At 40.9% G+C, this 13,760-nt stretch overlaps 1 protein-coding gene across 1 annotated transcript; it reads left to right on the forward strand.

Moving 5' to 3' along the window:
* Positions 1-10,068: 10,068 nt before the first annotated feature.
* Positions 10,069-13,260, forward strand: RPS27L (ribosomal protein S27-like). The gene is made up of 4 exons (XM_012728502.1): positions 10,069-10,435; positions 11,290-11,398; positions 12,053-12,163; positions 13,063-13,260. Exons 1-4 carry the CDS (start codon positions 10,349-10,351, stop codon positions 13,089-13,091), a joined length of 336 nt encoding a protein of 111 aa, XP_012583956.1. The 5' UTR covers positions 10,069-10,348; the 3' UTR covers positions 13,092-13,260.
* The last annotated feature ends 500 nt before the right edge of the window (positions 13,261-13,760 follow it).

Here is a 13,760-nt window from a genome sequence, read left to right on the forward strand (position 1 = left end):
TACCTCAGAGGGCAACAAATGTTAGGCTTAATTAATGATGATTGTGACAGGCTTTGTAGTGTAAAGTCATACATAAATGAAAAGGAGAATTTATCCAAAGTCTGGAGTACATCCTGCCTTCCACTGTCATAGTTAAACCTCTAGGTCCTGACCACAGACTGTACAGACTCCAGGGATAAGGAGGAGCACAGTAAGGTTCACTTTACCTGAATCAAAAGCAGGATTTGTTGATAAGAATGGAGCACTACTGAGCAAGCAGTGTGTAGCTCAGGTTTCCTGATGGTGGGCCAGCACGCTGGGCTCAGCTGGTGGCAGCTGATGCACTCGCTGGTGTCTGCAAGCACAGTACACAGGACACATGTGACCTATTATTCCTAGCACTGTTCTGGAAAGGACAGTTCTTTAGGTCCTTGAAATCTGAAGTGTCACACTGAGGGGAGACTTCATTCCAAGCTCCCCCCCTGTACATCTTCCTGTGGTCCCTGCCTCAGTTTGCTGGCTGACAGTTTACATTTTCTTCAGGGACAGTGTTTACTAAGAACATGCAGCATCCAAAGGCCAAGGCTGACTAGGATCCATTCCATCCTTTGCATTCTTTTGTCTTATTCACGCGGGGCCTGTTCCACAGTTCACTTAAACACATGGCTACTGAAGTCATGTGGTCCCGCTAAGAAACATACTTGGGAATTGTTGATTACTTAAGCTAACATGGGATTTCTGTCTCTTACAGATATAACAACATTCATTTGCAGTGAACTGTGATTTTTGCATTTAGTGGACATGATAATTCCTTCCCTTAATCTCTTAGAGACTTACATCTCTTGGAGATTTATATAGTGTATCATACAACTATGCTCATACAGTTTCTTATTTAATATGAGATGACCTTGAGCTCCTTAAAAACCCTTAAAGGGTCTTAATCATTTTTACAATGCCCTTGTATGCCTTTCTTACAAGAGACATACATACACACATACTTGATACACTGAAAATGAAAAGACTTAGTGAATGATGAAAAGAATAAGAAAGCCTGTGGTTCATTGGGAAGCTTCATTTTCACATGTATATTTAAAAGTTCATGATAGAAGATCCAAATATATTATGTTGGTTGAGAGCAAAGTTCTTCAGCTTCAGCCAGACTTAGATTTATATCTTAGTTCTTCAAATTACCATTCGGTGGTATTTAATTAGCTTACTGCCTTAGTTTCCTCATCTTTAAAATGGGGATAATAATACCATAATATATAAAAATGTTTTAATAATCTTAGATTAGATCTCATTTCATCTAATGAGATAATCCATGTAAAGTGCGTAGCACTGTGCCTTGAATTGAGTATGATGTGCTCAGCTGATATCATCAGGGATAAGGTGTTTTTAGGTAACCAAGTTTCAAGGAGAAAGAATAGCAACAGTAAGTCAGTCTAAAGCAGAGTCTCAGAGCTTCCTGCTGCCTTGCAAAAGGCAGCAATGACAACAGTTTGAAGGTGGTAGTTACTTTATGGGGTCTCCATTCCACCTGTGCCCCCTAAAAACTTGCCTCCAACCCCAGAGACACCATCATCTCAAGTGTTCACAGGAAGAGTGGAGTAGACACTCTGACCCAAGCTGAGACACCTGATTCTCTCTCCAGGGCATTTGGAATCCAGACACAGGTCTGCTGATCAGTCACCATTGGCCCTGGAACTAGGACAGCATATAACAGGGGCTGGCGTTGTCATTTTCACTAAGTGATCTAAAAGGTTGAAAAAAACTGCAGTGTAGAAATAGAAGGCTGAAGGTGAAGGAGAAGTAGAGATGAGTAACAAGGTCACCCCTGAGAGAAAAAGAGGTGCAAGAGGATAGCACCACACCCAGTGGCCTCTCAGGATTTTGTTCCAACCCCCATGAGACCCAGCTGCCCTTCCTGCCCTGGCTCATGTCCAGTACACTATCCATTTTAACTCAGGCCAGCTTGAGATGTATCTATTACTTGAAACCCAAGGAGCCTTGGCTAAGTAAGAGAACTAGTAGAAGGCCAAGCAAAATCAGGTATGCACACAAATAATTTCTGCAGATGATAAAAATTAAATGAGCCAGATACATAGATATTCTTTTTTTTTTTAATTTTTTTAAGGGTCCCCCAGATTCATAGATATTCTTAAAACAATGTTCTGTCTTAATCCGTTCTTGATATATCTGCTTAGGTGGTGGGGAAGCATGTGACATTATAGAAGGAACACTAGAATTTTCTAACCATGGATATTTCCAAAGGGATATACGTGCTTATAGCTGTCATGGTCACACATGTTGCCAATAAAAAAAATGGACATCAGTCTACTAATGGCCAGCCCTTCCCCATTGCTAGGTCATGTGTCACGTCTTCACAGATTTTGCTCCTGGCCAGACTCTGGGAAAGCCTGTTACTAGATGAAGTTTTCAAGAAGCCCTGTTATGGTAGTCCAGTAGTTTATTCCTAAAATAAGACTTTGGCATTCATTATCTGATCAGGAGATTGTGATCATTTCTTTCCATTTCTTTTTCCATGTCAAGTAACTTCATCCAAGTACTTGAAATTGACCATGATGGAAAAGTTTATGGAAATTAGCAAACACTACAGATCAGCAGCATAACTCTTTCCCCAGTTCATTTCCCACTGCCCTCTGCTTGAGAGTCAATGCTGCCCAGTGACTATGGAGCTGGTATGATAAATAATGACTGCAGAACTTTCTAATAAATATTTGGACCATGTGTCATATAAAATACACTCATAAACAAGTAATATGCTATAGTAATATAGTACAAATAGGTATGTGTATATACACATATATTTCAAGCCAATGGTGTTTGCCTTTCATGTAAGGATAATGTAGAATTTCGTAGTTTAGTACAATTAACAAGTTTCAGGAGAGTGGAATATCAACGGGACATATTTGGTGAAGACTAGACTCACTCTCAACTACCTTCTGGGTCATATCTCTCTTTCCTTAGGAAAAGCCCATAACCACCACTGTCTGTATTTACAGAGTTGATTATGCACAGTTACTCAGGGTGTAACAGAGTAGAAAACATCTTCAGGACCAGACCCGGAAATGGGAGGATAAAGGTTTCTGCAGGTCAGTGCTTGCCTTGAACAAGTGGCTCCTTGTGCCACCTATTGGATTTTGAAAGAACAATCTCTCAGCTTTCATTCAAAAGTAAGAATCCAGCAAGGATTTTCTGCAAATGGAACATATTCAGAATCTCCCTTGAAAAAGAACTACTGTAGAAAACCTTTCAAGTTGTTATAAGGAAAGTCATATCACTGCAAGATTCCCAAAGTCAACTGATTTCTATATCAACAAGATCTAGGAGTTACAGTTGGCATTTATTAAGCACTTACAAATTAACATGCACTTAACAAATCTCATTTTATCTTCCTATAGCCTTATGAGATAGGTACATACATAGTTTCATTTACAGAGGGAAAAATAATTTTAAGGGATTAAGAGGCTATTAGAGTTAAAAGTTTCTGTGTTCCTAGGAAACAGGGCTTACCTTGTCTTCTGTTTTGTATATGGCAGACATTCATTAAATAGTCAAATACATTTTTAAATATGAATAGAACACCATTCTTAATACCATGAGCCCATCTGACACCATGTCAATCAGCTCTTATCTAGTAGGAACATAGAATAATTTTCATGTATTTTGCCTATAGACACTTTCAAGGGAAGAAAGAGCTCACTATAATATCTCATTAACCTTACCATGACTTAGAATTATTTCCCCAGTTTTAGAAACAAGTCAACTGAGGTGAAGTCAGAATTCAGTGGTCTTTTATTCACACCAAGTTGAGACAGAGGGAAGACCAAAGGCATGCATCAAATTATGTAAAATTATGTCTGGAATAGAAGGGTTTTGGAATAGTCTTCAAAAAACAGCTGTCAAGTCAGTTACATTGAGTTTGGCACTCAATTAACATATTCCTGCCTTTTAATGCACTGTAGTAGACATGTGGGGAGATCAGACTGAATCCTGATCTTGAGAAGCTTATGGACGAAGAGAAGACATAGACACTTAGACATAAGGAAAGTGAAATTACAGTACAGTGTCAAAAGAAAAACTACACAAGACAGCAATGGCTCTCGAGAGATTATTTGTGTAGGGAGCAAGTGCTGCAGAAAGAGGAGAGAGTATATTTACATAAATTTATCCTGCTTTGGCATCTTCATAAAACATCTTTACTATAAGTTGTGAGAAGAAAATAAAGTCTGAGCGATCACCTTGTCTCCAGCTCACTTTCTTCTCTGAATACTCAGGCAAAGAATAAGAGGCTTTGGAAGAAGCAGTAGCCAGAGAGATGAAAAAATTGGATACCTGGCCCTCCCTGGTGGCCCAATGGTTAAAGTGCAGCACTATGAAGCTATCTGCAGCAAGAGTTCAATCATCACCAGAGAGCTGACCCACATGGCACAACAAACCTCTCCAGTCTCACCCACTGCTCCCCTCAGCAGTGTATTTCAGTCAACCTGCCTGATCTGCTCCCTACTCTGTCTCTGGTGAATCCTCTCACTCCCTGCAACTCTAACCTATATCCCAGTTCTTGTATGCATAAATAAATATATCTTTAAGGAAAAAAAAAAAAAAAAGAAAATCAGATACCTGACAATTATGTGGGTAAGACAGTACTGGGAGAGTTCACCTGGTTACAGAGCCTCGATAGTTTGACTATTAATGATTCTTTTTCTCTGTAATTTCCATCTTACTGCCTTTAGGCAGGAGCAATCTGTTTTTCTTTCTGGACTTTGCATTTGAACATGTTAAGCTCTTTAGTGCAGTGGTTCTCAACCTTGGTTTCTAGTGACTCTCCTGGGGAATTTTAAAAATTCTGCTGCCTGGGTTCCACGCCCAAATACTCTTAACTTAATTGCTCTAGGATGCTCTTTTGATTATTCTCATGTGAACCAAGTTTGAATGTCATTACTTAAAAACCACTGACATGGTAAGAGGGAATGGAGTATCTTGGTGAAGTGGGTGAGGAGGGTTGGTGGTGGTGGTGGTGGAGAGTATAGAGCTTCCCAGCTCTATTCTAGGGAAATAGCCTTGATTTGTTACCCTGGAGTATTAAAATCTGGGTTCTGGCTCCCTGACAGCTCCACAGGGCAGGTAGGAAGACTCCAGAGAGAATACCAGCACAGCATATCTAGGCCAGTGCTTCTCATGCTGGGATGTGCACATGAACCACAGGAGCGTTTGTTAAGATGCAGATTTTGGTTCAGTAGATCTAGAGCGGAGGGAGAAAGTCTACATTTCTGAAAAGTCTCTAGGTGGTCCCAGTGCTGCTTGTTCATAGAGTGGCAAAAAATCTGCATGGCTAGGACTCTAGACTGCTTCCCTCCAGATTCTCATATTCTACTCAAGTCACAACCTGTTAAACGTGAAGGGACAATGGACAGTCCGATGGGGACCCTGTGGGACTGGTGACTGAGAGGCAGATGGGCCCCAGCCTACCATGTTAAAAAGGGAGGATAGGCCACGGCAGGGAATTTCCATGTCAGGGTCTTAACGGGTCACAGATGCCGCAAAGGGGGCCCAACCCAACATGAATCCAGAGGCTAAAAGAACACAACTGATATAGCCCATCAAAGTATGCTTCCTGGATACAGGGCAGAGTGGAGGGTAGAGTACAGACAGGGTGGGGGATACATGCAGAAAACCTAGCAGAATCCTCTAAAAGTGAGTTACAATATTTTGCCAGGTCAGCTGTCTTTGATTGCACTTATTTGGGTCACTATTGTTTGGCGGACTATGTCTCATGATTCTGGAGACTGTACTTTGGTAGATCAAGATCAAGGCATTGGTAGATTTGATGTCTGGTGAGGGCCCACCTCCCGCTTCCTGGATGAAGCTTTGTTCTCACATGACACAAGGAGTGAGGGAGCTCTGTGGGGTTTCTTTTATAAAGATGATAATTCCATGTAGGAGGGCTCCATTCCAATGGCTTAATCACCTCCCACAGGCCCTGCCTCCATAAATACCCTCACATGTGAGTAAGGGTTCAAGAAATGAAATGGGTGAGGGGAGAGGACATAAAAACACAGTCTATAGTAGCTGCCCAATGGGAGCTTGGCCACAGCCAGAAATTAAGTAGGTATGGAAAATAAAAAGACAAAAGACTTTGAATCTAAGACTCTTACTCTTCAGGGTGGGAGCTTACCTGAGAGTGTCAAGTAGCCTCATGAATGACAGATGATTTGCAACCCTAAAGTGAGCTTTTAGAACAATGGCTGTGATCCTGATGGAGAACTGACCTGTGAAGAAGAGGTGGACTCTCAGAAGTTGCTGATATCAGAAACATATTGAGAATAAGCCCCACATGCTTCAAAATGGCCAATGGAGCGTACAAGAAAGAGAAAAAGAATTCAGCCTACTTAGAGGTTGCTGATTTTTCTCTGAGCTTTTCAGAAAAATACTTAGCAAGGCAAGGAGGTGAAATGTTACCTTTAGAGGCCCAACTGACACTCAAACTTTTAAAAACAAAACAAAAGAAAATGAAACTTCTGAACGTCTTTCTGAGAAATGAAGGATACAAGTCTAGGGAAATTCAATCCAGGGGAAGGTAGAGATCTGACTTACTTAGAACTTGTTTTATCCAATTTGAAACTTAGCACCTGCTAGAACAACTGTCTTTAGTTGATAAAGGGAAAAGGGAGTGGAGACTGGCACATCATAAGGGAAAAGAAACCATTACATTGAGAGAGATTTCAGCAACCCCTTGTAGTGCCAGCAAGCACAGAACAGGTTATCTACTGATTTGGGAAGATGGGTAAAGGAAAGTTCTGGAGCCCTCGAAGGCTTTTTTTCAGGCTTTAATGCTCTTTCTACACCAACTGTTGCTGGGCAGGCCCACAGGGTGGCAATGCAGGGAGGCCAGAGTTCCTAGAGGCTGGCAGTCCTCTTAGGCCCCAGTAAAGCTAAACGATTTTCTTTTGGGGCTCTCTCTGACATTCCCTCATGGTCTCTCCACCTCTCTCTGCCACACACTATCCCTCTATGATGCTGCCCTTATACACTCAGCCTCCAGGCTCGGGTGTGCTCACTTACACATGCCTATACCAGGTGTCTACCATCAGGCATATGGACACTAAGCCCATGTTCCCAAGCACCTCCTGCATTCAAGGCCACAGGTGATCGCCACAGAGGTTAGAGGCATAAAAGCCTTCCCAGTTCATTTACCCTACAGACCTGGCCATAGAGAATAGCTAGCGAATTCTCAGGCAGTCAATAAAACTCTTAATGGCACTTCACTGTTCTTTGGGAAACCAGACAGTGCTCCTTCTTCAGGATACTTGGAAACAGGTTGCCAAGGCAAAGGGACACTGGTCCCTGATCTGCCTGTGTGTCCTTTTATCTACCATCAATGCAAGGATCCAGGGACTTTTGAAGTGAAACTGAACTTTGGAGAAGCCAGAATTATAAAGAGTCCAGGTCTTCTTGACTTTCACAGTTTTATTTCTCATACTATCAAAGCATCTCAGAAGTTGGAGGTTTTGATGCTATACTGGGCATTGGTTAAGGAACTGAAGCAATAACTAGGACAGATCATTAGAAATTGTTCTGAGGGCCCTCCCTGGTGGCACAAGGGGTTAAAGCAAAGCTAGTCACAGCGTTGGCCAGGGAGCTGACCCACAAGCATTGGCAGACTTCTCCTGTGTCACCCTGCTGCTCCCCTCAGCAGTGTACTTCGTGGATCTGCCTGTTCTGCTCCCCACTCTGTCTCTGGTGAAACCTCTCACCACCCCTGAGCTTCTGGCCTGTACCCCAGTTCTGTATGCACAAATAAATAAATCTTTAAAAAAAAATAAAAGGATAGGTTTGAAATTTGTGTGTGCATATATATACACATGTATGTATCTTAAAAATTTGTGTGATTGAAAAATCACCAAAAATTAAATTAATAGAAAAAATCAGAAGTAACAAGTTGGGGAATATATTCACATCTTCTAGAAAAATGGCTAATGAATTTTACTGTAATAAGAAAATGGAGAGAGATATAAATGACAACTATGGACATTATATGCAAAGAGTTCAGATCCTGGGTAGGAAGAAGAGGTTGAAAAGTCTATGAAAAATGAATCTGCTTTAATGTCTGGTCGACTTTCAGAGAGTGATGCTCAAACTCTAGCACATGGTGAAGTTTTAAACAAGTCTGTGAGGGGCATAAAGACAAGAAAGACAGCATAGTAAGTGTAGGGTAAATGGAAGTAATCAGATTTTGTCTGCCCTACGCCATTAGCATTCATTATCGCCTCCTGCCGTCTTCCATGCAGGCCTGATGGTGGGGCGTAAGTGGGCGCACCTGAGCCTGGAGGCTGGGTGTAGAAGGGCTGAGACACACAGCAGAGAAGGAGTGCGGGGTGTAGTGGGAGTGGAGGACCAGAGGACCATGGGGCAGAGAGCAGCAGAGACCAGAGAATATCGGAGAGCGCAGAAGAGCCAAGATTCACTGGAGACTAGGTCTGCAGACTCTGCTTCCCTGCTGCCCTCACCTGGCTGCCTCACTACAAATGGTGTAGAAGTGTCACTAAAAGCCTGGAAAAAAGCCACCATGGGCTCCAGGACTCTCCTTTACCTGTCAGCTGGGATCACAGAAAACCTGCTTTGTGCCTTGCTGAAACTACAGTGAGTTTTTCCAAAAGTTAAACATTTTTAATGTTTAAAACAACTCTGACAGTAGTCTTCCACTTTTTCTTTTTTTAATTACAGGGACTTTTGTACCTGATGGTAAATGTCAGATAACTTTGTGTCAGTGAGCATGTGTTGTAAAATATCTTCAATTGGCACACAGGACAGCTTACAGCACAACACTGTCCCTCAAATGAGGGCGTAAAAACGACACTTACAGATATTTGCGAACAACTGTTATTAACTTTCCCGGAAGCATAGCAAGAAGATGTAGCCAAGTTTCATTTACTGTTTCACAATATAAGGAATTATGAAAGTCTCCTGTACCTGTAGTTCTTCTAGATTGACTGAGATAGGCAAACACATATCCAGTATGTCAAGGGTGCAAAAAAAAAAAAAAGCAAAATAAAGAGGGGTATTCTCAAACATATTTACATGTGGAATGTAAATTGGTATGACTTGATTATTGGTGGGTAATTGGCAGTTTATATTACAAACCTTAAAATAAATGATAACTTTTGATTCAGCAAATTCTCTAGGAATTTATCCTACGGGAAAAGATCAAAGACGTGCACAAAGATGTACCTAAAAGAATGCTTACTTTACAACTGTAAAAGAGGGAGAAGGGAATACTGAGTGCAGTTGGGCAATAAGTATAGGGGTATTCATTAGTGTATTTGGTTCTATTACCAAATAGTAGCTTAAAATAAGGCAAACTTACAGTCTTGCAGTTGTGTATTTCAAAATGTGACCTGGGTCTCATCTAGGCTGAAACCGAGGTGTAGTTTGGATTATGTTTTCGCGACTAGGGGAGAGTGCTTTTCCTTGCCGTTTCCAGATAGTAGAGGCTGCCACATTCCTTGGTTCATGTCATCTTCCTTCCATCTTCAGTCACACAGCATATCTCAGATTCTTCTTTCATCATATTTTGTCTGACTCTTTTGTCTTACACTTTCTTTTAAAAGAGTCATGATTGCATTGGGCCTATAAGAGAATCCAGAACAGTTTTGCTAGTTTAAAGTCAGTGGACTAGTGCTTAATTTTATTTGCACTGTAGCACATGTGCGCTGAAGCCCAACAAGGAGCCTCATAAGAACTAAGCCTTGCAGCCAAACGGCTCTTAAAAACCTTTTCGAAAAAAAAAAAAAAAAAAAAACCTTTTCGGGGCAAGGCAGCATCCCGCAAAGAACTTTGTCACCTTGTAAATTAGACACACAAGTTAGATGAGTCTGTTTCATGAACCTCGCTGGCACACACTATTTAATTAATAATAGATTGTAGTACACAAAAGAACAGATAATAGTGGCATCAGCCCCGTGCCTGCCCACAGAACGAACCGAGAGAGGAGGGGCCCAGCTGCTCTAACGTGGGATGAGCAGCCCCGCCAAAGCGCTCTGTCTCAGCTCATGAAGTCCGTCCCACGGTGCTTCCCAGGCCGGTGTACATCGCTGGAGGCTGGCCCGGGCACCGCGTCCAGTGCGTGAACCTAGGGCTGGCAGCACCCGCCCACGAGCCCGTCGGATTCCGTTGTACAGGATATCAGATTGGCGACACTGTCACAAGCCCCCTGACCCCAGAACCCACGGCCCGTAGCACCAGACCGGAGCCTCCAACCACCGAGAGGAGCGGCTAGAGCGTACAGGCCTGGCCGGTTGGGGGGAGGGGGGCTCTCTGCTCCTCCCAGCCGCCTCTATCCCGGAAGTTGATGCCGCACGCCTCATCTTGTGCAGTTTACTGTGGTGTCGCCCTAGAGTTGAGAACACGTTGTCCTCGCTACAGGATCAACATGCCTGTGAGTTGTTTACTTTCGGGCTTTGGGTTTGTTTTGGGCTTCTCTGTTGAGCGGCCCAGGGAGCGGATTTACTCCAGTGGCTTGGGGGTCCAGCGGCTCCCTGAGGAACGGCGCTCGGTAGTTGGGGTCGCGCAGTTTCTTGGCTCGCGGCGGGCTTGGGACTGCTCCGGCGGTGCGGATTGTCGGGCCCTGCTTGGGCGTGTTGCTGGGAGGGCCCTGGGCTGCGATCTGGAGTTGTTGGCTAGGAGGGAAAATGCTCCCGCCCTAACTTAGTCTTCTTGGGGTTTTGGTGGGTGCGGGCAGACAGGACGCGGTCTCGGCAACCTTGCTGCTCTGCGAGTGTTTCGTAGTTCTTGCCCCCTCTGCCTTCTCAAAGAAGCGACTTCCTGCTTGTTTCCTTTTCCACAAACCGTGTGGACAGTTTTACTTAAAACGGTAACTCCATCAAGCATTTACTCTCCTTTCAGCCACACCGGTCCAGTCAGTGCGTACGCCGCACCATGGGGGGCAGAAATCACCAAGGTTGCCATTCTCTTTCTACATCAGCGATTTCTGCTCTCCGCGGGTCCAGGATGAGATCACATTCTTAGCAGCGATTTTGTTTTGTTTTTATTGGAGACTTACTCAGTTGAGTAAAGAATGCGGTCATCTTACCATATGCTTCCTGGTCATAAAACCTCGTTTTCAGGAGAACTCAAAAGCTCATTGAAACTGTTGATGAAAGTTGACTAACTTTGTACTGCCTCAACTGATTATGACTTATTCCTATTTTTACATATATATTTCGCGTGTGGTTAAATCTACTTGCAACGTGGTTTCATTTTAGTCGTAATAACATGCTTTTTTAAATTCAGTTGGCTAGAGATTTGCTTCATCCATCCTTGGAAGAGGAAAAGAAAAAACATAAAAAGAAACGGCTTGTTCAGAGCCCAAATTCTTATTTTATGGATGTAAAATGCCCAGGTAAAATTTCAAATTTTCATTTCTATAAAATTTCTAGAAGGATTGTTCCTGTATTTTAGATACTTTGGGATGCTGTTGAATAGATGTGGGATTACAGAATTGGTAATGTTGTAAGGGACATTTTCATAATACACATATTCAAATCGTTTGTACCAACATCTGGGAAGTATGGGAGAAGGTGGAAGGCCAACGGAGATATGACATTTGACTTACTAAATCTTTAAGCTGTTCAGATGATGAATTTTATTTTTCATGATGCAAAAAAGAGTATTTTCTTCAGCACAAAACTATGCTATCCAGTCTTGTGGCCATTAACCATATGTTGACACTCTGCACTTAAAATATGACCAGTCAATATGGAAATATCCTTTAACTGTAAAATATACACTAGATTTTGAAGATTTACTATGAGGGAGAAAAAACCCACCCTATTTATTACATGTTGAAATAATATTTTGGACATACTGAGTTCAAGAAAATATATTAATTTCATCTCTTGTTTTTTAAACTTCTTTAGTATGTGTCTAAAGTTTAAGTTATCTGTGTGGCTTGCAATTCACAGCATTTAAGTTCTTAATCTTTTATGTAACTATAAATATGTTTAATCAACAGTTATCTTCTGCCCTTCACTTTTAACATTGTCCTTTTTTTCAGGTTGCTACAAGATTACCACGGTTTTCAGCCATGCTCAGACAGTGGTTCTTTGTGTAGGTTGTTCAACTGTGTTGTGCCAGCCGACAGGTGGTAAGGCCAGGCTCACAGAAGGTATATCTTTAGCATTCTGTAACCTAATAATTAAATTTTATGATTATAATTCCCTCTATTTCTACTACTAAAAACCAGTTTAAATGAAATGTTATATTCATGACTACCAAAATTATTTTTTCTTTCAAGTGTGCTCTTCCAGCCCAGTGTGCTGGAAGTTCAATTAGATTAACTTACTGTAAACTTAAGAAAAAAGTTTATTAATTTGAAACACTTTATTATATTTAGTCACTCAGTTTGCTCGACTTGAAATATTAAACAAATTAGAGTGGCGCAAAAGAATACTACAAACAAGAGAACACAGATTCGTTTCAAATACCCTGGGACTTCAGTTTCTCATACATATTGTTTCATATTTGAGACATACACTTTTAATTTCTCTTTTACTTTTGTGCATGAAGAAAAATATGTACATAGTTTTCCATAGTGGTACTCACAGATTTGAAATTTGCTTCTGATCTTTTGAGGAACTGTGAACTCCATGTTGTTCTTACTGGAAGAGTTATAAATGAATTGGCAACAAATCCAAGTTCTCTTTGATATTCCGTGGGCAGATCTGAATAGGAAGCCAGCATGAAATATTTTGTGCAGTATTTCTTTTAAAAGTTTATTTGCAAGATTTTCTAAAACTATTTCATTATTAAAGTTTTATCAGTTGTAATTCAGGCTCCTTAAATATTCTTCATTATAGCATTTAAGTGGGTGAGAAGAGTCATAGCAGAGTAAATTCAAATATATAAGAAACATTATGCCAGTTTCTGACATAAGACAATAGCTTATTTATGAATATTAATATTCATAAAACTTTTTTTTAACCTAAAGAGTAATTTTTGCCATTATAACTATATCAAAGATAGAATAGAATTTGTATTTAATATGTTCTTGTGATTTCTCTGCAGGGTGTTCATTTAGAAGAAAGCAACATTAATGATCTACACAACTTCCTGAATTTGTGTTAAATCGCAGAAAGCCTTACCAGTTCAGTAATTCTAGTTAATCTATCAAGATAATGTAATTAAGTTTAATTTTGTAAGGTATACAACAGTGATCTCCTATTTTGGTGTCAGTTTTTCAATAAAGTTTTGATTATGGGCAAATTCTACTTTTCTTTTTTAAAAGAATATGTGAATATGCTATGTACTTATATATACTATCTGTGTGAATTTGGTTTTAAAAAGTATTTGATTAGTTTGTGTGCCTCCATTTTAAAAATGGAAACCCTAAGTATTTTATATTTAGTCCTTTCCCAAATTGCTATGATGGAGCTACATTACAAATGGAAAGTCAGTTACTTAAAAAGTTTTAAATGTGGTTTTTCTGTTACAACTATAGAAACACATTTATAGAAGTACATATTTAATACTATAGCAATCACAGTGTAATGCCTTGTATTTATGAGGCCCTAATATTCTGCATAATTTGGAACAATAACTGGAGCTGGAGTCTGAGTTATAGGAAACTTTTTAGGGTAGAAATTATGAGTAGCATGATTTACTCTAGGTTTTCCTGTCAGGGGATGGTGGATGGTTTTGAATTGTCTTGTCTAGACAGGAGAGTACTCCTAACTACAGATGTATGTTGAATGGCTCTGGTGTCT

This window comes from Condylura cristata, unplaced genomic scaffold (genome assembly GCF_000260355.1).
Source record: "Condylura cristata isolate star-nosed mole 26May11 unplaced genomic scaffold, ConCri1.0 scaffold00023, whole genome shotgun sequence".
NCBI classification, from domain to species: Eukaryota; Metazoa; Chordata; class Mammalia; order Eulipotyphla; family Talpidae; genus Condylura; species Condylura cristata.

What these genes read in the sequence shown, in the direction of transcription:
- RPS27L (XM_012728502.1), top strand. Translation starts at nt 10,349, where the DNA reads ATGCCGCACGCCTCATCTTGTGCAGTTTACTGTGGTGTCGCCCTAGAG. An exon ending in GCTACAGGATCAACATGCCT is followed by an intron (nt 10,436 to 11,289) that starts GTGAGTTGTTTA and finishes TTTTAAATTCAG; the next exon opens with TTGGCTAGAGATTTGCTTCA. An exon ending in TAAGGCCAGGCTCACAGAAG is followed by an intron (nt 12,164 to 13,062) that starts GTATATCTTTAG and finishes ATTTCTCTGCAG; the next exon opens with GGTGTTCATTTAGAAGAAAG.